Source organism: Vespula vulgaris, chromosome 23, assembly GCF_905475345.1.
Source record: "Vespula vulgaris chromosome 23, iyVesVulg1.1, whole genome shotgun sequence".
Taxonomy (NCBI): domain Eukaryota; kingdom Metazoa; phylum Arthropoda; class Insecta; order Hymenoptera; family Vespidae; genus Vespula; species Vespula vulgaris.
The window spans coordinates 336,576-364,426 of record NC_066608.1 but is presented as its reverse complement, the minus strand read 5'-3'; the positions used below and the strand labels follow the sequence as shown (position 1 = coordinate 364,426).

The window sequence follows — 27,851 nt, the reverse complement described above, 5'->3', positions numbered from 1 at the left end:
GATTAACATCATCAAAAATGATTCCGTGTTACTGAGAAAAGTTGCACTATTCTCTCCAGTAATTCAAAATCTATTCGATAAGAAAAATGATGAGGAAATCTTCTCGAAATAGTTCGAGTTTGAATAAATTCAATATTTGACACCTGTTGAAGTGCAACATATACTATTTCAATCTGTATACTGCAAAAGACAATTTGAACAGCGCCTTGGACTTCTTTCAGTTTGTTGGCACGTTATCCTTGGCACATGAAATAGGAATATTCTACGTTCCCTAGTAACGTGCTCGAGATAGACAATAATTTGTTCAAGTAAATGGTATTTAGATATCTAGATGAGTAAATATTGACCTCGATTCAAGTAGGTTGAAATCTATCGACGATTCAACATTCCTGTGCTACTAGTATATTCGATTTTTTATAAATCAATGTACAAATTCTCTATATACATTGCATTTTGTAAAATTTGCACTTTCTAGGAAAGGATTTCAACGAAATGTAGAAGTTTATGATTAAATGTATTATTATAAAATGTTTATTTCAGAAATATTTATAGCTTTCGATACATATTATCAGTTACAAGCATAGGAAAATTATTATGACCACCATATTGGTCTATGTAAAGGATTTATTTGTATTACGATAATAATTTTTCTAACTTATGTATAAAAGATTCGTGATACTTATTACAAACATAAAAAATGTACATATTTTCATTCGGAGATAATAATCGAGCCCTTTGAGATGAAAATCGATGAATTCAAACAATTGTATAACTTAGAATTTAATAGGATTATTATATAATTAACCTTGTTAATATAATCGATACTTGTCCATATTATACATACATTTCAGAAACAATGATAATGCGAGTGGAAAGTCCATATATACCCAGACACAGTACATTTAACAAATAACTTATAATAAATCTTAATGTCTATATTATATTGTTCGCAATAAAGAAGTCATACATCTGCTTTTGCTGAGTTTATGACAGGCAAATGAGGACAATGTTCCTTTCTCAGGTTTAACGACGATTTAAATGACAGTCAGACGTTGATCGAGAGGACGAATCTTTGCTCTTCCGTGATTATGATTATTGCCCGAAAGCCAGTATTGTTTTCAAGGCTTTCTGAGCAACAATCAAAAGCATAAAGAGCATTTTCATAGAAGAAGAATAGATAAAGATGATCCCAGCACTTGCAATAGAAAAATATCATTATTAATTAATAAGTCTTTTTAAGATTATCAATTTAAAGAAAATTTCATACCTTTGATTTATCCTTGAAAAGTTTCGATGTCATAAGGCGGGAAAACAGGAGTTTGTAAGAGAAGGATTAGCTTCTCGATTGTAATCTTTTTAGACGTCATCCATAGTAAGTCGAATATTTAACTTGAACGTTCAAAGTACATATCGATTGTTTACTTCTCGATCATTTCCAACATCCAGCATACATACCTTCGATGGAGAAAATCGTTACATCACTGATTGAACTGATATGTAAGTAGTATGTACATTGATACATAGTTTTCCAATCTAGAAGAATAATATTGAGAATTAGTATATTAATAATAAAAAGTAAATAAGAAAGTGACATTTTCAACTAGAACAGCTAGCTGTTAAAGACGAACATGTGGAGAGAATTAATTTGTGATGGGAGATGCGAAGAATCCTACGTAAATAACTGTTATTAGTACAGAAGAAATTGATTTGATAGAAAAAATAGAATGTAAAGATGTACGTACGTTGTTCACACACAAAGAGACAAATCTAGGTGAAGACGTTAAAGCAAAGGATGAACGAAAACGAAATCTTCGCATCTCGAGAATTGTGAACTACAGACGCAAACCTTTCTTCGAATAATTTAAACGTAGTATACTTCATCGAAGAACACTGATGATCAAAGAGAAGGATAGAATTAGAAAAAGGCTTTGGAAAAGGAAGCGAGTCCTGAGAAACGGAATAGCCGAGGTTAGGCCGAGGATAAAGCAAGACTCACTGGAATGACGATATGAGAGAAGACTCTCTCTCGAAAACGGAAATGGGATCGGAAGCGAAGGGCTACCATCGCCCTCGGAGTCCGAAACTCGAATGACGTAACTTCGGAGGTCCACGGAAGGATTGCAGGTGGATATCAAGTAGGGGTTGCTTCGCGTTCGAGAGAAGAGGGTTGCGATTCTGCGCGATGCGTCGGCGTCGTGCCAAGACGACGCTGACGCCATCAGCGCACGCCGCCTGGATATCGTCCTTTCCACGTAGCATCATGGTGGTGATGGTGATGGTGGTGGTGGTGGTGGTGGCTCGTCGTAATGGAGGAGGTTAAGGGGAAACTATACGGTGGGGGAAAGCGATATGGCGCGTCCATTAGATATTCTTGATCTTTGTAATTTGACAATGATCCGACAGCGAAGCAACGTCCGACGTTCCTCCTCCTCTCCTAAACTCACCCTTCGAATTCACCCTCTCTACCTTTTCGTCTTTCCTCGATGCACTGGGGTCATTGCACCTTCATCCGTTGATTTATTTTATTAATTAGTCGATGTCACTCCTCTGCACAGCGAGATAGAACCTTCCTGGAAGAAGATTGATTCGATTAGGCGCGCGTCACCTGTCGTATTTCCGCTTCTATCGTATATGTGAGTATTTCCGGACTTAAGATCTCATTGTCAGCTTCTTAGCATATCTTTTCCCATTCCATGCATAGTAAAACAAAAAACTAATATCCTTACTGTTAGGAAAAGTTTTATTTCTTTTTTATAGTTCTGCGACTCTAGCTCGTGCTCGAGTAACTAAATCAGTTTGCGCAGTTTCGTGGCTCTACATACATATTAGTAGTTATTTTTGCTTTATTCGTTACGTATCATTTTTATAATGCAATTATTTCATTTTTATAGTAAAAATAATTTTTAATGAATTATCGATTTGGATGTCTCATAAAATTTTGACGGTGGAAAATACCAGAATTAGAATCTACCGAACCGTAATTCATTTTGTTAATTAGCGTCGGTTCACGAAGATAAGGTAAGAGTATATACATTATGCAAAATCTTCGAGACGATCCTCGCCGACTAGATTAAGCTCGTTATGCGAATGCATTTCTGTCGCTCGATCGATTCGAATGGAAAAGCAAATGTGTATGGCACAAGCACAGATTCTTTGTCTGCTCGATGATATTAAAATGGCTAATCAATGCACGACAATAACGTTAAAAAATACTATAATTGATACGTAAAATAATATATAAATTTTCGTCATTACAACATCGTTTTTTCATATTTATAATATATATAAAGAGATAGACGATACGGTTACGAGATACGTTGGATGTTTATTTTTATACACGTATAGCATTTCTTCTAAGGAGAAAAAAAGTTGTTATTTCTCTGTAGTACGCGAGTTAGGCAGAACGATACAAAAAAAAAGACAACATATCTAGGATATATAACGTAGATAAGAAATACATGATACACTTTTGAATGAAACTACTATTTACAATCCGTGGAAGATTGTTGTTACGCGTCTCATTGAGCCAGTTCTATTCCGTCCTATCGCATCGTTCGTACGTAGATGTCGTCGAATTTATTTCGCAACGGTTCACGTTTTAACTTCGCACGGTGTATCGCAGATATATGAAGAAATTCAAACCAAGCACATACGTACGTAGTTACGAAAGAGAAGAAAGTAGAAAAGAAGATGAATCAACGTAAGACTCGTGGAGTTATCGACGGAGGATCGATTTGCGGGAAGGATCGAGAGTACGGAATCGTCCTGAAGAAGGAAAAGGAAAAGGAGAAGGAGAAGAAGGAGGAGTCGAGAGAAGAGAGGTGCATTGCCCTCCCATAATCCTCCACAGGCCGATGATCGCGTCGGACCAGGACTGCTTGGTAGGTACAGTGGGCAGCCTCGAAAGGGCACGTTCTAGCCGTGTCCAGTTAAACGGCCGATTGTGATCCAAGGTCATCGAAGGAACAGACGTGAGTAATCCAACCGCGTGGTCAACGACACGTTATGCAACACGGCCATTATAATCCATCACCCTTCTCTCTTTCTTCGTTCCTCTCTTTCTTCTAAAGCGTTACTTTCTTTTTAGTCGAATAAGCAAACGCCGAGTATCGATTTTTTACCGAAACGATTGAAAAATTAAGCTTTAGTTTATAAGAAAGCATTATTAATCTCTTGCAGATTACGGTTCGATGCAAAGGTGTTCTCGCTTCATGCTCGAGTGCTCGTTGCGCATCGAAAAAGAGAAGAAATCGTGTCTACCATTCTTTTTCATACTTTACTTTTAATTGAAATAATTTTTCTCCGTTCGTTCTAAATAGTTTTTGTTGCTCCTTCCTCCAATCTTCTTACTCCGTATTTCACTGTATTCTTTACCAAGAGACTCGTCGTCTTACACCTGTTGCTTCTTGGATAGAGATAGATCTACTCGTATAACGCGACGAAACGAAAGACGTGATAGACGGATAGACCTCGTTTTTGGCACGTTCACGGTTTCACGTCCGAGTTCGCGTTTTCTAGGACAAGAGAAAGGGAACAAAATGCACCCTATCCCGTTCGTTTTCGCCTCGCGTAATCCCATGTGTGTCCCGCTTTTTAGATTCGTCCCCGCGGCGGTACGTTGCTTTTTTACCCTCGAAAATCCAGCGTATCGACTGCCGGCGAAGCTGAGAATAGAGCACGTGCTACTACCCCGTGTGTGAAGTAGAGATGAAAGGGGAGAAAAATGGGAGAGGTAAAAAGAGAGGGTAAAAATCCAGGCGAGGTGCTCCAGGCGCAGCCGTCCTACCTAAAAGCATCAACGACGATTCAAACTTTGATCGAATTGGAATCCTTCAACAAATACATTTAGTTTCGAATAAGTCTTTCGATTTTAGATTGAAAAATTTATCTTTTCCTCTCATTTTATCCTCTCGCATCGATATTCATCTAAATTATTCGAAAATTTATCCTTCAAGTAGAGAGAGAAAGAGAGACACAGACGTATCGCTAATATTATATTTTTTTGCTTTCGGTATCATACAACTGCATATTGTATCGCAAAAAGTAGCCTAACGAGCTAATATCATGGACTTTAACGAAACGACGGTCTTCACTTTGTGTCTCTCGAGCTCTTACGTCGTTAATGTTGTTAGACTGACGTTAGAAAAGATTTGAAACACTTTTCAGGATCGTATTTTACTCTTTAGATCGTGCGAATTATATGATGAACGACTGACAATGACAGATTTCATCTTTCAAGCGACTAAGACTTCTTGATTCCATGCAGTTTCATCATTATCGAATGCCCTTAATTGCTAACACCGGTGCTCGCATGCTACGAGCGAAGGTAAGAGAGGAGACAAGAAATAAGTAGAAGAGTCAAGAAAAGATAGAAGAGAGAAAGAGAGAGAGAGAGAGAGAGAGACGAGCGTTTGAACTTGAAATTGCACGGCCCTGGACGCAAATCATGCTCGCTCGAGAATCCTTAAGCAGCTGTTGCGTACTCGAGCGGAGATCTACAGGGTGGTCCAATTTTCTGCCTCGTGTCGATTAATCTACTCGATCATTGAGAGAGAAAAGATCGAACTAATTTAATCGGTAATTATTTCTACTGAAATTTCTAAATAATACGTAAATCCGATACGTAGACATCTTTTTAATTTTCGAGTTTATCAGATCTTTAACTAATCGAAGATAATCGAGTTCACCCTATAGAAGGCAGACTTTGATCCGTTAAGTCTCGCACGGACGATTGTAAAAAAAAGTTGCGGTGTTAGCAAGTTTCGTTACTAACTCTTACATCTCGCTTAGAGTCGTTTTTTTTTCTCTTTGGCACTTCCATTCCTAATGGCTTTTAAAATCCACTTCTGTAAAGAAAAAGATTTATACTATCTTTTGTTTGTGTGCGATTAAAAAAAAATTCTGCGCTCTCTCTTCCTCTCTATCTCTCGATGATGGTTTCACCTGATGTTGTTTGCGCAGCTGCAATGTATTTCGAGTAGGTACGTTTCGTCGTATCTCAAACTCTCCACGAAATTCTATTAATAAAAAACCGATGGTGGTACGCTTAAAAATCGTGAGAGACAAATATGAAAGCAGACTGGATTCAGTCTGTCAGATTGATTTCAAATTATTACCAACTATTCTTATCAAAAAACTGTGAAACTTGGCGTCGACGTAATCGGATACGGCGATTCGTCATCCTGGTGAACGATCTTTGTTGCTAGCGGCGCTCTTACGTAAAAAGTGTCTCGTCGATCGAACAAACTCGAATATCCTAACAGAAAATCTTACATATCATTAATATACGCTACATTTAACCTCTTGATAACGCGAAAGATATCAATTTTTTTGCGATTCTGTTAATTCGCCCAAAGTATTTTACTTTTATTTCAATTAATCAGAATCAAACGGGTGATCTACTCAAGTTGAAACACAAGACGCGGGTTTTTCTACTTGGGTTGATTACCGATCAGTTCGTTATTAAAATTTCATTTCTCTAGTAAGGGAAATCTATCCTGGTAATTTTAGTAGGATCGTTCGTTGACCTTATTACGAGATCGGTTAGAAGAATCGTACCATCAGGACCGACACGAGGTGAGTCTAAAGAAAGAATAAAAAGGGGTGGCAGATGGAGGAGCCTGTAGGGCCCAGCGTTAGGGCCGTAGAGCATTAAAGCGCTGTTACGAGGGACTATGAAGCAGCGTGGTTATACACGGTGATGCGGCAGAAAACGAGAGGACGGGTTCTATTATCCTTGAGAAAAAATCTTCCATCCAACGGAGATACCACTGGAAAGGGGAGAGGAGAAAGAGGAGGAAGGAAGAGAAGGGAAGGAGAAGAGGATTGGATTGGATTCGTGGAGATCAGCGAGGAACGTTGTAAGAAATCGAATACTTCGATCGTGAGACTCTCACGAAGGAAGTAGCCTGAAACGTTCGATCGGTTTCCTCAAAAAAATCTTGTGGGTTTGATGAAAACTTCACGGACGTCTTGCGTAAGGGAATGGTGCTAGCCGATCGTCGAGTCATGGAACGGATTTTGTGAAATAGTCCAACGATATAGTGATCGTTCGAGTCTTTCAAAAAATCTCCGATTTAGATATTAGAGACAATGTCTATTGTAAAATCCGCTTCAGTGATTTGTGTCTATTATATCGAGGACGACGTGATCCAATTATGAGCGGAAAATGAGAAAAATAATTGCGATCTTTGCTGTGAGAAAACTGGATCTTTGAGTAACGCTTAACAATGAGGAATTTGATGTGTCTCAAAGAGCGTATCTCTTCGTATAAGTGTCCTTGGTTCGATTGGTTAAAATATCGAAAGAATACTTTGAAACGTCCCGTAGCATCGTTTCTTCGTCCGAAGGAGAACGAAAAATCGATTGGTCGAGGGAATTGTGGTTGTACAGGTGGAAAGTTTTGAAATGACCGGCATAACACCGTCGAGTCATGATAGCCGATAGAAGTTGTAGTTCGCTGAATACACCGATCAGCTATAAAGAAGCTCGTGAAACGAATCTGGATCATTCTGGACGATTTTTTTCTTTCCCTTTTTCTCTTTCTTTCTCTATTTCTTTCTTCGTTGTTCCAAGATTGGAAAGAAGTAAAAAATGTGAAACGATATAGATAAAAGCAATACCAATGAGGTTGTTAACTTTGCTCTCTAAAGAATTTAAGCGAATACGTTCGATAATTACCTTTCTCCTGGATAGAGTCTTTGATAATGTACATGACAATTCGTGTCATCGAAGATAATTAATTGGAATTGTGTAATTTCATTTATCAATAGATATTCTATGAATGTCTAATAGCTAATCGATTCTCGATTGGACGATCACCTTTCGTTCCTTCTAAATGCAATGCGACGATAAGTTTTATTTTGAGTTTCTTCTTTCGAAAGGACTTTCCATGATGGGGATAATTGTTTATCATTTGGCGATATATAAGGCACTGTTTCATGGTTACCAAGACGATGGATTTTAATGACCCTCTTTTTCAATCCTTTTTCATAAAATTCACAGACTTTATCGTGTCGTGTAATTATCACAGGTACATTTCGCATTTGAAATGACATTAGGACGACGTCCGGTGAAGGAGAAATTCAGCGAAAAGCATTTTATCGTTGGTTCGCTAATAAATTCCTTGGTGTTGCGCGAACAATAGTGAAAGATGCAATAAAAGCAGGATATGGCAAAAAAGGAAATGGCCGAATACCAATAATTTTCTTCTTTTAACGAAGGAGAGAAAACCTTTAAGTATCGTGATTCTGCGGAAAGGAAAGTTTTATCTTTCAACGGAGGTCGCCACACCTTTGATTTTAATGCCGTCGCGCGATATTATTATAGGATAAACGATCGAGAGTTCCGTTCGTCGAACAGCATCTCTCCTTCGCCAAGGTGCACCAAGCGCTAAAAGCAGGAACGGAGAGCGGTTGCAAATGCACTTAGAAACGATGTAATACCGAGAAGCCGGTCTTTCTCCGCATGGCAATAAACGTAGTGCAGCCAAGCATCGCCAAGGCAAAAGGATTCCGGCCAATGGAGAACGCTCAACCCTTTTCTTTCGTTCCTTCTTTTTTTTTAGACTTCTCGCAAAGATCTCCGGAAAGAAAGTTATTGAAAAACGAAGGAATTTTCTCTGTGATAATCACATAAAATTAAAACGATTAAAATCTCTTTCCCAGAAAGGTGTACATATTCTTTCTCTTATTTCCAAGGAAACTGATAACGGATCAGGATTGTCCTGTAATCGTCGAACTTTAACGTTCGATTATTTCTTTTTGTACGAGCTTTAAGACAAGATGAGTGAGAGAGAGAAAAAGAGAAAGAGAGGAGAGGGAGAAGACGCTGTTAACTGTATTTTTTCTCCGTCAGATAGAAACGAGTTTCCTCGAGGTCTTCGAAGAACTCCCCCAATCCAAAGGGTGGGATTGGCCACGCCATTTCGTTGTCATAGCAACAGTAGGTTAGGATAGGGATAAGCAATAGTAATGCGTCCTTTTTTCGGCGAGGAACCATCTTGCTGCTCCAACAATCACAAAAGCTTTCAACTTATCGTTGAATTTGTGCTTCGACCTCTCCTAACGTTTTTAATTCGAACTTTTTTTTAAACGGATGATTCGCACACTTTTTGACCCTTCCCCGTTTTTTTCCTTTTTCTTTTTTCTCTCTCAATGTCGATATCTTCCCCGCCGAGTAAAAAAGGGGGTGACGGGGTCGAAAATTTTTCGAGGAAGGGATTCGAAGCAGTACTTTCGTTCGTTGAATGAACGTGTGTTCGCGTAACGTAAAGGGAGAACAATATGATCCAGGTGTCGATAAAAAAAGGTGCTGGAAAAGGAAGCTTTTCAACCGAATCGATAGGATTGAAATTCCAGCGATTGTACGTCGTTGAAAAATTTCGAGGCTTTCTGCTGAGCTTTGAGCTTAAAGGTCTCAACAACAGTAGCAGTAGCAATACCAGTAGCAATTAGTAATTTATGCTATTATTTAATAATTACTCTACCGAGTAATTATTCGAATAACTTCGTTGTAAAAGGTTTACGAAATTTTAGAACGTGTTCTATTAACTAACCATCTATACTATGAATATCAGTGCGTTATTGTACTTTAAAGAACATCTCTGTAACATCTACATTCATCCGATGGATTTAAAGCAAACCGCATTTGTCGGTTCATCAGGTAGTCAATATCATCGATCGTCGTTTGAATCGAAAACGAAGAGAGAAGAGATAAAGGACCCATTAGGCGATTCACGTTAATCAACTCGTCGATCGATGTAATAATCTACAATGTTGGTTATATACGCCAAATACATTTTAAGTGATACGTGCTAATCATTTATATATTGCCTTGATTTCTTATTTTCTATTAAATTACACGATGTGTAATTTTTTGAGTTTATCAAAAGAGAATAAGAAAATGGAAGGAAGATACCGAGCATACGATTGATGGAATCGTTGCTGTAACTTTTTTCGTGAAAGCTAATAGTATCTTGCTTTCTTATCACATTCATTATCGTAGTGATTTAATTATAAGCATAACATTATTTTTTACCTCTTCCGTATCTCCAAAAGTCAAGAAAGTGTGTTATATGAAAAGGAAAGAAAGTTGATTATTACATTGTAATGATTACACGGAAGAAAGCCTTGGAATATTGTCGAAAACAAAAAAAAGAGAAATCTTCTTTTTTAGGGATGAGAAAAGTAGAATTCGATAAAAAAAATACACCATCAAAATGCGTTCGTGCGTATAAATATTGGAAAGTTGTGTTTTTTTATTGAACCGTATCTTGGCAATAGACCATAACGAAAAAAACTGAACAAAAATCATGGGTCCATACAAAATGGATCTCTATTATCTTTTAATTGTATTTTATTCGATATCGATTTTAAATTTCTCAGTCAATTACGAAAGAAACGATCAAACATTTCTGAAAAAAAAGAAAGGCGAGATTTTTTAATTTTCTATGAAAATGGATTAACCATATACTATATTAAAAAAATTTTGTTAAACTTAAAAAACAGGAGTTAAGAGAAAATGTTTATCAGAAAATAAATGATATTGATATTAATTAAATCATCTCATTTTGATATCGATAAGAAAATACACGTGTATATGAAATCCTTATCTTTTAATGTAATGTAATTAAATTTAGACATTATTTATCGCCTACAGAGAATGTTTATGTGATACTATGTTTTATCAGAGTATTTAAATACAAGTATTTAAATACTTAAATGTATATTTCTTAGAGAAATTATCAATTTCACATTTTTAACAGACTTCGTGTTATATTACGTTTTCATAAACATTCGATTATCAATGTTGGCATACACAAGCTTCTGTTTTAGTCGCATCTAAGACCATTAGCAAAACCATTAGCAAGCAATTAGTGCTGAAACAATATTATTTCGGAAAGACCAATTAAATTTGCAATTTATTCAGAAGTCAAAGAGCCACGACATTGAACGTCGACAAGAGAATACAAAGATATTGGAAATACCTGTAGAACATCGAAGAAAGAAGAATTTCCATGTTCCACGATCAACCTGCTGCATCCCGCAGGACCGGATTCTAACGTTGCGAGAAGGAAGGAAACCTGAGAAAGGATAAATCTGCTCTCGCGAAAGTCCCTCTAAGGAGATCTGACTCACTGATTCTGAAACGTATGTTTCGACTCGTTCGCGAATCGTTTTATCGAGTTGTGCCTCGACGGAATCGTTGATTTGATTATTTTATCAAAAAGTATAAAAATTCTTTTCGCGACAAGAGTACGACGCATCCGTCAGCCACGAACGCCCGTGACGGAATGCGAGAGCGTTCTTGCTCGCTCGCTCGCTCGCTCATTCGCTCTTTCGCTCTATCTCTCTCGCTTAATCTTTTACTCGCTTTTTCTTCCTCTCTTTCTCTCTTTGTTCTGTCATTTTTCTTATTTTTTGTGGTCTTTTCCTTTATCATATTTTCAAATCCAATTCTTTATTTATACATCATCGACTTGGTTGAGCTTATTCTTTAATGTCATTCGAGTTACCCGATTTGATTAATATGATTTTTGCAAAAGAATCAGACTACGAATTTCAATTTCATTATAATTAATTTGCAATATATAATTTAAACTGTTATGTTTAATGTTAAGTTTTTATATTCTTCATATTACTTTAATAAATAAGTGAATTTTTAACTAAAAATTCGACTATTTTTATGGTTTAAAATGAAAACTAAGAAAATAAAAATTTTGTATAATTTTAATAATTATAGTTTTACCCTTTGAATGATTATCAAATTTTTCAGTCAAAAATAAGAGCGATGAGATAGCTTGTATATCTTGTATATGCATATCTATTTCTAGATAAGTTAAACTCATTAACGTAATTCATTTAAATGAGATCTATTAGAAAAGTAACATCAAAAATCATAAAAATAAGTATTTTTGAAACAAAGTTTTACTCGCACTTACATTTCTTTAATACTGATTGAAGAATATTTGATGTAATGCAAAAAATGATTCCATTTTGCATTTATCTACACAAATGCATCGTTATCACATACTACACACGTGTGGGGATATAGGAGGGTGGGTACATTTTTTTAGACTTTCGTTGATCAATTCTACTCGTCGCTTGTAAGTCTAGGCAGTCCGTCCATCGATAGTTTATTACGTCAGCGGACGTCGACGAACCAATCCGGAAGAGTTTCTTGGATGGGTCAAGTATCCCCTCTCCTCAACTATCACAGTCATTCATTTTACCTAGCGACACACAATCATACGGACGTATGGGATGGATCGCATATAGCTTTGTGGATACTCGCGTAAGTAAAATGGCGATTTCATGATTTCAATAGTAGTAAAAAAACATTTATATATTATAAATTAATTATATATTCTGTAGTAACAATATTAGTATAGTCATTGATAAGTTCATAAAATTTATTTTAAAATAATACATATCACATAAGCATCTGATACATAATATTACATAATCAATAAGTATATAAAATTATGCATCTATAAATCGCAGAAAGATCTATGATTTTTACATGAAAATCCGTAATTTGATTTACGATAGAATGTTATAGAAATTGTCAATCATAAACGACGGACGACTTGTATATACGTTACACAAACTACAGTTTACTTATAAGTCTGCAAATAAAATTGTATTGTTACTATGTAGTTTCAATAACACTGGTTAAGAACAGAAATATTTTGTCTGAAATTATATAATGATTTGACTAGATTGTAGGATATATTTATATTTAGGTAAAATTTCAATTAATTATAGATATAATTATTATTCCATTTGACAAGTCATAATATCGGGTCAATGTTTAAAAATACTTTTTAGTTGTAGTAATGGCGCCGAATGTTTTCTTCGCCCCCTTCGCAAAAATTTGTAATATGGATATATTGTATTGAGTATTGCAATTTAAAACTTTTACTTTAAAGTTCTTTAAATCGTATAAATGACATTTCTCATGTGAGAAGCATTAAGCTTGCGTAGCCATCTATGAACACCCAACTGCAGTCAGTATTTTCGGAAAAATCTAACAAACTTGCATAATAAACATATCTAAGATAACAATACTCACTATCGACAATATATCCATATTATTTATTATTTGAAAGTAACTTGTTATTACAATGGCATAAAATACATAAACAATTATTTTTCCTAAACACTTCTTCTTATAGACAGCGATATGAATGTAGAAACAATTACTTTTATTACATTTAAGTGTTTCGTAAATTATATAATCATATTAATTTCCAAAAAAATGTATATATATTATTGTATGTACAAGTTATTTATTATCGTAATATACATACATTCTTGAGTGAATAATTAATTGCGAAGTAATTCTTTTGTAAAATAATACCCATAACTATAAATACATTATATAAAAGTAAAATGTATTATGTTCGTTTATTTTACAAACAATTGTTTCACTATCGATTGTTTGTTTAAAAATGAACGTAAGCAGCGGCCATTAATAACGCATTAATGGATTTCGCAATAGTAGGATAAATTTTCTTTTCATCTATCTTATATTATCCGTCAAATATCTTATTATAAAAAGAAAAATATGATTGTGTATCGAAAATTTTTATATATATCGAAGAAGCGACATATCTTCGCATATACATAGATAAGCAAGTAATTTTTAAACAAGATCAGCCGATGTTTCGGCTACTAAAAAAAGTATGATGTTGTAATCGTTATTTTATATGACAATCGCATATAGTAACTAAGCGATATTCATATAAGTTAAAACCATGTTTAACTCGTTGGATTTAAATTGTAAGTTTTATTAATTTGGGCCATTACTTATTGTGTTTAAAGTTTGAATACATATGAATATTTTCTACACGCAATCATATTTTTTTGTTTATAATAAAGTAAAGGATAATGGAAAAATATATATAAATGAAGTTTCAATAATGACGTGTGTACAAAGTAATAGAGATTTCATATAGGAGATGAGCTAACACATTTTAGTTAGTTATGGCTCTTATTTTTATGTAAAATTGTTTACGATACTAATATGATATTATTCTTCTATTAATGCGAACCAGCTTAAGTCAGAATTTCAGAAATTGTTTTTTAGGTAGATGCAAAATGTATACTATAACAAATGTTAAAGCAATTATAAAATATAAAAAATTTTTAAAGCAACATTCTTTTTTATATAGAGTATCCATTAATTAATGGGAATAAAAATACTAGCATAACAGACTCTTAAGAAGCTTACTTAAACACATGCTTTACGATTATTCCTTAATGCAGTTATATTAAAAACCAGCATCAAAAATTTTTAATGTGGATATAAATTGATACTAAGTATTGCAAGAACTTCAACTCCTTATGCAAATTATTCATAAATGAAGAAAGATAGTTCAGATTGCGAGAAAAAGTAGTCTATCTAAGCCATCTAGTGATAGAAAGTAAGATCATCGTTCAGCATTCCCTCGTAAAAATCTCTATATAAAATGAAAAACATAACTATTATAAACATTAGCTTCTTGAAAATATATAAAATCTTTGTTATTTTGTATACGTGTACATTGTTGACACCGTATTTGTTTTCTCATAGTTTTATTTATAATAAAATAACATTAATTAAATAAATCTAACTCATGCCAATACTATTATAAAATATCGATATCAACAATTATTATCTGGCAATAGTGAAAATATACTTTGCATTTCAAAAATTATACAAGTAAATTTTAATTGTTTCACAGTTTTATTTGACAACGTAGAATTGTCAAAATTATATACTCGGTTAAATTAATCACACAAATTTATTTTATATATCATACTTTTTTTCTTCAAAAACTCTTTACTTTTATATATCATATACTTTTTTCATTCAAAAACTTCTCTAGATAATATAAGTAAATATAGCATTAATTAATTAATACCTAATTTCTGAAAGATTTAAAATATTCCTAAGTGTCAAATAACAAATTATACCGACAAATTCATTTTTATACTACTAAAATATATAGTAAAATTATAAATTATACTGTATAACTTATAATTTTATAGTATATATTTTAAATATACACTGCAAAATTATAAATTAACTTTATATTTGTTATTGTTAAGAAAGCTCACGCACTGGTATGAAGCTTTATTCAAAAATTATAATATGGATATAAGTATTGCTAAAGAGTATTGCTAACGGATTCAATCATTCATACTTTTTGAATAGTCCTGAAGAATTTTTTCTTTCGTGCACGTTTTAATATTTATACGCCATCTATTGGTTATTACATGTATTAAATGGCATTTAATACGATTAGATAATTTCTAAATATAAATTATTATAGAAAATATATTAAATGTAAATTTTGTCTACTTTATAATATAATAATTTTTTTAATATAACTGTAAGTCACAAAATTGTACACAATGTTAAATAAAACTATATTAAAAGGAAAGAAAAAATAAAGTTAGCAAAATAACAATAAAACGCCATCAATTATTGTATAAATATTTTTGTCCGATACAATATTATTAAATAATTACATTCATAAAAATTATGAAATATTTATTAAAACTAATATATATTGAAGCTATATCTTCCGATTTAGTCAAGCTGGTCCTAAGATATCCATATTAGCTGTTGTATCTTGAATATTACTATGAGCAATCATATACTCAGACACTGATATATAAACTGCAACTAATATACCTATAACACTTGCTACATATATATTTCGTTGTAAAATAATACATGTTGCTACACAAAGACCAAGGTATGTTGCATATCGTGCAAAATTTTCATGTCTCTTGCGACCAAGAAGATCTGAATCTGAAATATATATATTAATTACTACCTCAAATTAATTTAGTATAATATCTACGAATAATAAAATATATACTTATGCACAAATTATCTTTTTTATGATAGTCATCTGCACATTTTATACACATATCTGGTCCATCTCCAGTACAACCATTACAAGCTTTATCACATCCTACAAATTTAAAATAACACAAAACATTTATTAAATATTAGTTCTAAATAACAGATATTTTAGCATCTTAATATTTTTCTTAAATTTATAAGTTTACCTAGACATGTAAAACCTCCTTCTTTATTGACACAAAATTGATTTCCTGGACAAGATTCATCACTTTTTAAGCATTCATTAATATCAAAACAACCTTGTCCATCTATCATATACCACCCATGAGAACACATCTCACAATCTTTGGGTCCTGGCCCTTTGCAAGAACCATTGCATGCAGCATGACAAGTAGAACATAGTAATTTATTTTCATCCTTATAAGATTCATAATAGCCTGGTGCACAATCATTACATGTTTCTCCATAATAGCCTTTGTCACAAAGACATTTACCATTCCCTTTTCTTGTACCTGCACCTTTACATTTACCATTTTTGTTACAAACATTATCTGGAAAACCTGGACATTGTATACATTGGGGACCATAATGATCTTTTGGACAACAACGTTCTGTTTGCTCTATACATAAATAATCAAATATATCTGGATAGGTATTTTGATGTTTAAACCACCATTCTTCTATTTTATTTTCTAATTCTTCTGCTATGGAATGACATTGATCTTTACCACGCTCTACTTCCTTACATAAATGTTCTTGTATTTCAATGAGACGTACTTCACTTCTTGCATAAGAACCTAACTTATCTTCTTCCCATGCACTATCACCACCTTCAAATTTTCCACGACTTGTACGTTCTAAACCCTACAAAAAAGTACTTGAACATTATTTAAAAATACATTCATTGTTTTATTAAATCTTAATTATACCATTAGACAGACAATTAATTAAAATGAAACTTAATAATAATTACTTAGTTAAAAAACAAACCTTACATTTTTAAAACTATTGATAAGTATTTTACAAGCAGCACATGGTGGATATTTTTCACTTTGTAATTCGTTTTTATTAGATTTTATACATTCAACATAATTAATTTCACAAAAGCAAAAAACAATGAGAAAGACAAATAAAATAGATTTATTGTGCATTATAATATAAAAATAATATAATTTATGACTTAAAAAATATATTTTCTAACATGAAAATAATGCTTAATATAACACATTAAATTAGTATATTAATATAAATTTTATTATTTAAATAATAAACATCCTTTTCTAAACATAAATAGGTACCTATCCCATGCGATATCAAAAAATTTTATCGTGTACATGATACGTCTGCGCAGATAAGTTGATTAGGTTGATGAGTGTTTATAAAAAACACGATAGATAGCGTTTCGATCATCAAAGCGCTACCTAGTAAGTAATTTCAAAAGTTTTGTCATTTCAAATGAAGGGCGCCAAATCAATTGATATTTTGAAAAAACTTAAATGATATAAAATCATTTTTTTTATCTATTTTATATTATTTGTTTGAGTTCACAAACCACAATAAAGTAAGTATAGAATAGTATCTCTTAAATGTAGATGTATATATATTTTTTTTCTTTGTACAATATGGGAGGTTCACATTAAAATGCGGCGGACTATTACACATTATACATAAGTCTATATGTTCTTTGTAGACTTCTAACAAGAAGACAAGCGGATTTACAATTTTTATTACACCAGTACTGTTTTTTTTTTTTTTTCTATAATATTATTACGATATGCATAGTATCTGTATTATATTCCCTACGTCTATTGTACGAAATACTAATAAATGCTAAATGTAGTATTAGTAATTTATTTAATACTACCAACGATATATTTTGTTTTCTTTTTCTTCATTAATAATGAGATGTGTATTTCTTTATAACTATAGATCAATTAATTATTATTTCTACGGACAATTCGTGTAAGAAACTATTGATTCATAGTTTCGATTAAATTAATATATCAATATACATTTACGGAATTAGGAATCAAATGGAACTATAGAGTTATTGCAACTACAGTCTAATAAATCAGACACTAATTTAATATTAGCCATTATATATACTGTTTCTCATTAATAAATATATACTTAATATATTACTGATAATATATATATATAGACTTGCTGAAATAAATCCCAGAGTTATTAACTTCACATGATTTTATGTGATGATTTTGATATATAAATATTAATTCATTACAAATAATAGATTACCTCACTAATTTCAAATTTTATTGTTATCTAAAATGCCTTTGTGAAAATTTGCCATATTATATGGGACAAAAAATATATGGCAAAATATTATACTTCTAATTAATGACTTTACTAAGATTAGAATTGACTTAGATTTTTCGTAACGTTGTTCACTGCAAAAGTTTAAATATGTTTTAAATATTGGTCGACAATACAATTTACAATACTTTATGATATTTTTTGTTTCTAACAATATTATATGTAACGCAGTCTTGTTTAGTTTAATATCATATAAAAATTTACTGGAACGTTAATTGTATATGTATATGTGTTAACATAAATTAACATTTCTAAATATAAACTTAGGTTTATGTACTGACAATGCATATACATATAATCGAACATTGCATATAAAGCTCTCATAAAATGCATGGTCATCCATATATCATGTTGTGAAAATTGCATGTACAACATATTAATAATATTACAATAACCATAGATGTATTACCATACTATTACAAGTATTTATAAGATACTTATATGTACATATACGTACATGTATATAATGCAAATAACGTAATGACAATACCTGCCCGAGCTGCCTCCATTGTGTTAAAGACTTATAGAATCTGTAATATGGTATTTTAACTAAGAGTGTATTTGGTTCATAGAAAATATTTCTAATTAAAGAGATATTCCTTTTTCACAATAAAAGATTTTGTCTTGGATTACATAAAAATGAAAAAAGGGATGTTCACTTATTACAACCCATTAATCGATGTAAAACATTATCAGAAATTTTGTTATATCATTTCATACTTTGGAATTATAATTTACATAAATTTTGTTTTACCGCGATTGTAGAGTCTTGATATTATTAATGTATTTATATTTACAGAAATGAACATTTTATACGAGTTTATCAAAATTTGTTTGATACTTGCTCTTACTGCTGTTTCAGTTGACTGTACTTGGGAAATATTCTATTAAATACAGAAATATAAATCATTCATATTACAAAAAATATTATTAAACAAAAACTTAAAATATAATAAGCTATATTCTTGTATGAGTATATATCAATTTACTAAATTTATAAAAATGTTAATATAAACATATAATTTATGTTACAAATATAAATCATTTTTATTTATAAGATCAGCTCGTGACAATAAATGTCAAAGCAAATATTTAATTATAATTTTGTAAATAGCAATCAAATAATAGAAATTAAAAATTTCTAAATATTATATAAATTCTATATATAATAAAAGTATTGACTACCAATAGTAAGTAAATCATAATAATTATTTAGAGCCTGCTATATCCAAGCAATATTAATTATAAGTATGACATAAATAAGTAAATTTATAAATTTGTATATTATAATTTTAATTAATTATTTAATTATATTTAAAAGAAGACCCATGAATATCTTAAGCTTGGAAGATACCTCATTAGTATGAAACCTAACTTATATATGTAAAAAAAGGCTGCACTATTGATAAGTAACAATAAATAAAATACATAAATTAATGATACTTATTAATATATTTTCTACTTATCAAAATTTTATGTATTTCTTAAAAATGGTAACATAATGTAAATATTTTACTCGTAAAAAACAAGATACATAACAACTAAAATAGAAAAAAAAAAGAACACAAGCTTCTTTACTTCAAGTCATTTTAGAATTGGTCAGCAATATTGTTCAATATTTCATCTATTATGTTTGTGCTTTACTGTAAATTATACCGAAATAACTTATGTTAATTGCGAAAATAATATGTATACACTTACATAAATAATATAAAACAATATTAATAATTTTACTACATGTAATATTGATTTGAACATTTCATGAGATAATTGTAATAATTATCAAAAAGTAAATTTATTTTTATACATCCGGAATTAACTTGGCAAACTAAATTATGTAAAAGAAATAATTTTCTAAAACAATTATAAATTTAGAATATATAAAGATTATATAATACTGTAGACAAAAACTTAAAATAACAATGGTCCCAAAATTGTATTAATTACTATAATTCCCATGATAATTCCAAATGGTAACTATTTACTAAAAAAATTATGTTCAGTCAACTGATAGATACTTTTGTAATTTCAGCAATGTTTGCTCGACATGTTCCATATATTTTACACCAAACCGTCTGTAACTCCAATATATTCTGATCTAACATGCAGGTAACATGTATAAAAACTGTTCATTTTCATATACACGTATACAACTCTTCGCATGGGTATCAAACTGTGAGAACAAAAAAAGAAAAGAATCACCTAGAGTACAACATCGGGCAGGGTGCAATGCCACTAGGCTAGTTGCGTACCACTTCGTCCACCATGATGTCCCATACCAGCCATTGAACTACCTCCTCCCATCTCGTTGCGAACTATTTTTCTTTCCTTATAATAAATTTCTTCACTTTCTTTGTCGCATAAAAGTAATACTGCTCCACCAAACAAAAATATAGCTGCACCCCATCCAACACCATATGCCCATCCAAATTCCCACATTGTTCTATTCCCTATAATTATTTTAATAATCTTGAAATAAACAATAGTTATAGAACAATATAATGTATAAACAATAGTTAAAAATTTACCAAGATTAAGTTCTGTGGCAAAGCACACAGGATAAATTACCAATGCAGTTAAGAGACATACAACTGAAATAAATAAATAAATAAATAAATAAATTACAAAAACAATTTATAGTATGCATGTGTGTATATGTAGTTCAATTTTACTATACTTACGAGCAATACCCATACATAAAACAGCAAATCTATAGAATTTATGCTTTTCTCTATGATCTTGTGATCTTAATCCAAGACCCGTTAAAACTGTTGCCATAATATCTGATAAGAGGCATATCACACACAAGGTAGCTGCAGCTTTTATATATGCTATAAAAAGAAAAATGGATCAATGTTTTTATTGTTTGAATTTCACTGTAAGAATACAAAACAGAAATATTTTTTATTTTCTTACCAACATCTCTAGCTTGATAACATCCTTGTGGATCTGGCATATTAAATGGCAGTGGAGTTGGTGCACCTTCTTCGATGCAATGTACAAAAAGTCCTTGTCTCCATCCTAGGGCCATTAGCCAATCCGTAGATGCAAGTCCCATTATCATTAAAAGTATCACTATGACCCCGCATATGAATGCTATTACCTATAAATAAAAATAATCATTTATCATATTTGTAAATAATGTAGATTGCTTGCATAAAATAAATAATAACATAACGATACTTTATATAAAAAACTAGACACTTGAAAAAACTATTCTGTACCAATTATGCTCTATTCATTTACATCACAGATATTAATTAAGATATTGGATGTATATTTTAAAAGTATCAATTAATGACAATGTATACCTGTGCAATCTCATTATCACTTATGTGTTCTTCCGCGACTGTATACATGATCATTTTATACTAGAAGCTTGTATCTGAGACAGTCGCGTCTTGTTATAGACAAACGATTATTAGACTATCTTTAAAAAAAATAATGGAAACTGACGTTCATGAACACCTTGCACCTCTTAACAAATAGTGTTGTTTAAGGAACATCGTATACTCTTTCGTGATTTATTAAATGAGAAGAACGAAAGTGCATTTAGCAAGCTCGCGTCAATGAGCAGATGAATCGATGGATGGATACAAGACGACGAATACACGAGAGTGGGGACGCACTTTCGTAAAAGGTAGTTGAACGATCGACAATAAAACTTTTACGAATGAACGTAAGGAATTTGTTTATTATCAAAACGTCACTAGAATATCGCAGATCGTTCAGAGAATTCATACAACTATTAGTCACTTAAAAAGCAAAGGTGAACCAAGAAGAAATTGTCGTGGGGCTCGTAAAGAGAAGCTTCCTACGAAAGAGGCTGCGCCCAGCTGCGCCCATTAAATGCCTGGCGCAGCGTCCGGGCCGATGCTGCGCGATCCTCCTCCTCCTCCTCCTCCTCGCCCTCCCCCTCTCCCTCCTCGTTGCTCTACGCAACTCCCAACCCCATTACCACCTGGCCCCAATCCTCTACTTTCCCAGTTTCTTTTTCTTCCTGCTTTCTATCAGATCTTTTCTTTGTTACCGGATCTCACCTCCATCTTATCATTTCTGTCTTTTTTCTTTTTTGTTTTTTTTTTTTTTATTTCTACCTCCCTACCATTTCTTTTATTATTATTTATTGTAATCTAACAATGTTTATTTTTCATTTAATACTAACTTTGTTCTCATGAATAGAAATAACTATTATATCATTGTTTTTATTTCTTTTTTTTTTAGATAGAAACAGTAATACTACTGTGTATATATAGCAGTATTTACTTTTTTTTTTGATATGCATACTTAACCTATTATTGACTTTATATATCAAACTTCTATTTTATTTAAGTGTGAAGTAATTCATCCTTTTTTTTATATTCTTTTTTTATGCATCATGAGGAGCAATCATAGTTTGATCATTTGAACTTGAATATTTTCATAAAAGAGAATAGCATAGTAGAAGATTTATCTATTTTGAAAACAATCTTTTCATAGTTAACATTACCTTACCTTTAAAGGTCTTGTGACAGTAACTGTTTCAATTGTTGTAGTTTGTGCCATAGCTTTCTAAGATTATAAACTGTAATAAATAAAAATCAATGTGTCATAAACAAAATATATAAACTCATATAACTGAAAAAAGAAATCAATTATAATCATTCTTAGAAATAATAACATAACAAAAATAATAAAATAAAAATAAAGCATTGAAAATTGGTGTATGGATGTTGTATCGTACTAAATTTATTTTGGATCATTAATAAAGAAAATAGTATTGAAATAACTTTGCTTGTATAAGTATGTAATTACATATCTAAAATCAAATATAAATAAATAGTAAAATAAAATGATTAGTTGTAACTATAATACTTTATATAATGATATAGGTAAAAAGGATCGTAGTGAAATAGGTAATAACATTATAATTTATATTACCTTCGTCTGTTGTATAGAATATCACATACAACCTTTGATTTTATTATATATATATTAAACGTGAGATAATATAAAATTCTCCATCATACTACATAATCAAAATGAACTGATAAGAGCTTAAGCAAAGTACAGATAATTATTTCATTGTATAAAAGTATCTATCTATGAAATATAGTTTTTGTAACATTTACGTAGATATTGTATTACATTGTTATAATTTATACTATTTCTTTCATTACCCATAGATTTATCTTCTGAAAATAATAATTGTTCACTTACGATATTTTACAAATCCATTTGATCATTGTCGAATGTCGCGTTGTCGCTTTTGTATTACTATTATCTACAATTTCATTTTAATATTGACACAGTTTCTCATCGTTTTTAGTTAATACGATTGCACAAATAGAAAATAATTATACTGAAAAAAGAATTGAAGTAGTCAAATCTTAAAACTGGCCATCCAGAATCATACTACATTAAATTAATGTGTAGATCTCATTGTTGACCGACTCTTCGCACTGATTCATGTATGTATGTGTCATCTAAGGAAAGGGAACACCCATGTCAAGTACTCAAGTGTGTTTGTAGAGACCTCTGGTCGACATACTTTTAGAAATGAGATAAGATCCAACATGGCGTTTGTTATTAAATTGAGAAATAAATATAAGCAGAAAAAGAGAATTTTTATATTTTAATTCCAAAAGTTTTTTTTATTATCAAAAAGATATTATTTACTTATTACAATCTCTAGTTTTGTAAACGAGAATTTGAAACTTAAATTTATTATATATCTAATAAGTGCGTGTAAACATATACACATATGTACATATTCTTGTATATTTTATAAACATTATCCATTTGTTTATATCACGTATCGATTCTAATAGATATTTATTATCTAATTTTGTGGATGTTTATTTTTATTTTTATTTTCACTTTCATACTCTACATTATCGGTATTATTATAAGACGCAGATTGTAGTGCCACTATTGGTAGGAATTAGTATTAAGAGTTTCGTCTCAAGCACATGTTCAGTTTAATTCAGTTCAGGTATCTGAATGTTAATTCTACAGAGAAAATGAATATACTTAAGTATATTTAAAAGATACATTTCTTTTTTGTATTTATAGTAGATATTAAAAAGTTATATTTGTGAAGTAAAATATAATTATTACATACGTAAAGGTAAATAACAAAATATATTATGTTTGTATTACATACATTGAGTTTAATTTAATTCTATAAAATCCTAAGAAATTACTTTATTTTATATAATACATTCATTTAATGTTTGGAAAATACTTATTCCAGATGAAAGGACATGGAAGTGATATTAAAAATAAAAATGTTTCTAAGTGGTACGAGGAGTTTCCTAAAGCAGAAGTATCTTACAAGCATGCAAAAACAGATTTTGAAGTGTTAAATTTAAAAGAGGAAGGAAAGAAGTATCTTAATGCAGACACTTCAGCTTTTCAATTAAAACAGTCACACTCTCGAAATTCAGAAATTATGTGGTTAAAAACTGCATTAACACGTGGTACAACTTCTGATAAAGTTGCAGCAGCAGTTGTTTTGATACAAGATAATCCAAAATATAATCTTGTGCAACTAATATCTCTTATTTCTCAAGTAAAAGCAGCTAAACACAATCAATGCAACATGATTATAACTGCTTTAAAAGATCTTTTTTTATCCGACTTACTTCATCCTAAATATAAACTCTTAAAATTTGAAGAGCAGGATTTAGATAAAATAGATAACTTGCAAACGTCGGATCAAATAAATAAGATAGATGGATCTAGAAAAAAATTATTGGCACATTGGTTTTTTGAAGATCAATTGCGTGAACAGTATGAAAATTTTGTTTTGTCACTTGCAAATATTGCCTCAGATACAGTGGATACAAATCGTGAGAAAGCAATATCTGTAATGACAGATTTGTTAATTGGAAATGCTGAACAAGAACATAAATTGTTAGAATTGATTGTAAATAAAATTGGTGATCCACATTGCAAAGTAGGTTCAAAAGCTGTATTTTGTTTAAAAAAATTGTTATATGAACATTCCAATATGAAGTTTGTTGTATTAAAAGAAGTGGAAAAGCTATTATTTAGGAAGAATGTAGGACAACGTGCACAATATTATGCAATTTGTCTCTTAACACAATTTGTATTAAAAACAGCAGATGACGAAATAGCAACTTCTCTTATAGAAGTATATTTTGCATTCTTCAAAGCATGTTTGAAAAAAGGAGAGCCAGATAGCAGAATGATGGCAGCAATCTTAACAGGAGTTAGCAGAGCATATCATTTTGCAAAAATGGATTCAGTTTTATTACGTGATCATATTGACTCTGTATATAAAGTTGTACATATTGGATCTTTTAATGTTTCATTAAATGCACTTAATCTTTTATATCATGTAAGTATAGTATTTTTGAATCTCATTGAATTTTTTTAATCAATATTTTATTAAAACGATTTGTTAAAAAATATAAATTTTTATTGATATTCCCTCTTTTATATATAGGTTGAAAGAACAAATCAATCAAACAGGTTTTATACAGCTTTCTATAAAAAATTATTGGATCCACAAATAGGTATAGCAAAGAAACAAGCAGTTTTTTTAAATCTATTATATCGCGTACTTCAAAATGATCAGAGTTTGTTACGCTTGTATGCTTTTATAAAACGGATATTACAAATTACATTGTATTTTCCTGCAAATATGGCTTGTGCTACTTTATACTTGATATCCAAAGTTCTACAATCGCGTAAGGATTTGAAGAACTTTTTGTTACATTCTCAAAATCCCATCAAAATAGAAAATAATTTCTCTAATGCACAAGAGAATAATTCATCAAAAAATAAAGAAATTATTAATATTGACGAAAATGAATCTATGGTTCCACCAGAAATAGATTTAAATATTATGATGAATGTTACTATCAATACTACTGAAAATTTACCAAAACAGGATATTGATGTAAAAGAAGATATTGATGCAGACATTAAAGATATTGCACAAAAACCATATGATCCATTTTGCCGTAATCCTTTATATGCAAATGCAATGAAAAGCTTATATGCTGAACTTGTATCATTGTCTAAACATTTCCATCCAAGTGTGTCCTTATTTGCAAATGCAATTATTCAAGGTAATTTTTCATTCATATATTGCTGTTAATAATAAATTAATTTTTATTTAATAAAATATTTTATTTTTAGAAAAAGCTATTAATTATACAGGAGATTCTTTGGAAGATTTGACATTAATACGATTTTTAGACAGATATGTCTTTAAAAATCCTAAAAAATTAGAAGATAAAAAGGTACAAAAGAAGAATGATCCATTGGCACAGCGTGGTAGTTATGTACCAAAAGGTATACGCTCTCTTCCTGTTGATAGTATGGCATATCTTAATGAGGCAGAAGAACGTATCCCAGTAGATGAATTATTCCTTTATCATTATTTAAAAAGAAAAAGCGAATCTACAAATATATGCAATGATAAAGACTCTGATAGTGAAAGTGTTAATAGTGAAGAGTTCAATGAAATGTTAGATAAATTTAGTACCAATAAAGATTTGGATGATTTGGATATTGCTGCAGCTATTGGAACAATAAAAAATAGAAAAGGTAATGAAATAAAATTTATATACAGTAAAATTTATTTTTATTTGCTGAAATTTAAATATTCATTATAGATGATGAAATAGATGATCTTGAAAATAGTGAATACATAGAAGATGAAGAAAATGATGTTAATAGCAATACAGATTTAGAGGCAGATATTGATGAAAAAAGTGATAATAGTTTAGATGATGTAGATGATTTTGATATAACAGACATAGAAGATGAAGATCTAAGCGATATATATTTTAGTGAAGATAGTGACAATAATGATGATGATGATCTAAGTGGAACTATCTCAAACATAAAAAATAAACACATCAAGGGCAATGATCCAATCAGACAACATAAGATAAAAAAGAATAACAAAAAGAATTTAGACGATATATTTGTATCCACAGAAAAATTTTCGCAAATGTTAGAAGAACAAAGTCGTACGAAAAATAAACATGGTAGTACAAATGCATTGAATACAATGGATGGTGCCACTTCTAAACAAATAGATTGGGAAACAAAAAGAAATCAGAAACTTACTAGATCCTTTGATAGAAAGAAACGAAAACGCGTCAAAATATCAAATAATAAAAACAGTAAGAAAACCAAACGATAGTAACATAATTCTTGTATTAATTTTTTTATATTTTGTAAGTTTTTAGATTTGACCAAGTCGTTTGGTCAGAATAAGATATTTTATTTTTGTGAAGTATTGGTATGATTAAATAGATGTGTGCTCGTAAACGATAAAATACACATTTAATATTTCTTAAAATAAAAAATCTCGTTTCTGTTGTACTATTCTGTTACTTATAATTGTAATCATTTGAACATAATACATGTATTTTACTTCTTTACATAATAATACAAGCAAACAAAAAATGTATTAAAAAAAGAAATAATCACTAAGAGTAAATAAACTTGCATCATATTAGTGATAATTAAGCTTCTTTTTGCTTAATAATGTTAACTTTATATTGTAGTGCAGTAAAATAATACGCTTTATTAATGCACTATGAATATCTTTTTTTGGTAAAATAAGTCAAATCATTCTTAATTTTAGATTGTCATATATACTAGTACATTTTTGATTCAACAATATGACT

The 27,851-nt window shown here is 30.8% G+C and overlaps 3 protein-coding genes and 1 long non-coding RNA gene across 8 annotated transcripts; 1 reads left to right on the top strand and 3 right to left on the bottom strand.

The window, feature by feature from the left end:
* Positions 1 to 241: 241 nt before the first annotated feature.
* LOC127071760 (uncharacterized) lies at positions 242 to 11,483 on the bottom strand. Of its 2 annotated transcripts, XR_007785217.1 has the most exons (5): positions 10,988 to 11,483; positions 2,445 to 2,570; positions 1,456 to 1,533; positions 1,268 to 1,389; positions 242 to 1,195 (listed from the first exon to the last, which is right to left on the bottom strand). It is a non-coding gene; the product is annotated as an uncharacterized LOC127071760 (long non-coding RNA). The 2 variants fall into 2 exon arrangements; XR_007785216.1 differs by having other exon boundaries at positions 1,268 to 1,533.
* Positions 11,484 to 15,576: 4,093 nt separating this feature from the next.
* Positions 15,577 to 17,308, bottom strand: LOC127071894 (cysteine-rich with EGF-like domain protein 2). The gene is made up of 4 exons (XM_051011701.1): positions 16,857 to 17,308; positions 16,068 to 16,725; positions 15,875 to 15,970; positions 15,577 to 15,804 (listed from the first exon to the last, which is right to left on the bottom strand). The coding sequence occupies exons 1-4, from the start codon at positions 17,010 to 17,012 to the stop codon at positions 15,584 to 15,586; spliced, it is 1,131 nt and encodes a 376-aa protein (XP_050867658.1). The 5' UTR covers positions 17,013 to 17,308; the 3' UTR covers positions 15,577 to 15,583.
* A 135-nt stretch (positions 17,309 to 17,443) lies between these two features.
* Positions 17,444 to 23,665, bottom strand: LOC127071895 (transmembrane protein 47). 4 transcript variants are annotated; one of them, XM_051011704.1, is made up of 6 exons: positions 23,395 to 23,665; positions 22,690 to 22,759; positions 21,112 to 21,298; positions 20,877 to 21,026; positions 20,724 to 20,786; positions 17,444 to 20,645 (listed from the first exon to the last, which is right to left on the bottom strand). In XM_051011704.1, the coding sequence occupies exons 2-6, from the start codon at positions 22,738 to 22,740 to the stop codon at positions 20,431 to 20,433; spliced, it is 666 nt and encodes a 221-aa protein (XP_050867661.1). In that variant the 5' UTR covers positions 22,741 to 22,759; positions 23,395 to 23,665; the 3' UTR covers positions 17,444 to 20,430. The 4 variants fall into 4 exon arrangements, with proteins under 4 accessions (XP_050867661.1, XP_050867662.1, XP_050867663.1 ...); XM_051011705.1 differs by lacking the exons at positions 22,690 to 22,759; positions 23,395 to 23,665 and adding an exon at positions 21,507 to 22,078 and having other exon boundaries at positions 17,444 to 20,368; positions 20,448 to 20,645; XM_051011706.1 differs by lacking the exon at positions 22,690 to 22,759.
* Positions 23,666 to 23,977: 312 nt separating this feature from the next.
* On the top strand, positions 23,978 to 27,796 carry LOC127071892 (CCAAT/enhancer-binding protein zeta). The gene is made up of 5 exons (XM_051011698.1): positions 23,978 to 24,304; positions 24,431 to 25,540; positions 25,649 to 26,276; positions 26,347 to 26,757; positions 26,826 to 27,796. The coding sequence occupies exons 2-5, from the start codon at positions 24,431 to 24,433 to the stop codon at positions 27,359 to 27,361; spliced, it is 2,685 nt and encodes an 894-aa protein (XP_050867655.1). The 5' UTR covers positions 23,978 to 24,304; the 3' UTR covers positions 27,362 to 27,796.
* Positions 27,797 to 27,851: the final 55 nt, after the last annotated feature.

Coding starts and splice junctions, on each gene's coding strand:
- LOC127071894 (XM_051011701.1), bottom strand. CDS start 17,012: ATGCACAATAAATCTATTTTATTTGTCTTTCTCATTGTTTTTTGCTTT. Junction 15,971..16,067: donor AGGAGGTTTTACATGTCTAG/GTAAACTTATAA, acceptor TTAAATTTGTAG/GATGTGATAAAGCTTGTAAT. Junction 15,805..15,874: donor AAAAGATAATTTGTGCATAA/GTATATATTTTA, acceptor TATATATTTCAG/ATTCAGATCTTCTTGGTCGC.
- LOC127071895 (XM_051011703.1), bottom strand. CDS start 21,560: ATGATCATGTATACAGTCGCGGAAGAACACATAAGTGATAATGAGATT. Junction 21,027..21,111: donor TTATCAAGCTAGAGATGTTG/GTAAGAAAATAA, acceptor TTCTTTTTATAG/CATATATAAAAGCTGCAGCT. Junction 20,787..20,876: donor TTTATGTATGGGTATTGCTC/GTAAGTATAGTA, acceptor TATTTATTTCAG/TTGTATGTCTCTTAACTGCA.
- LOC127071892 (XM_051011698.1), top strand. CDS start 24,431: ATGAAAGGACATGGAAGTGATATTAAAAATAAAAATGTTTCTAAGTGG. Junction 25,541..25,648: donor CACTTAATCTTTTATATCAT/GTAAGTATAGTA, acceptor TTTTATATATAG/GTTGAAAGAACAAATCAATC. Junction 26,758..26,825: donor AACAATAAAAAATAGAAAAG/GTAATGAAATAA, acceptor TATTCATTATAG/ATGATGAAATAGATGATCTT.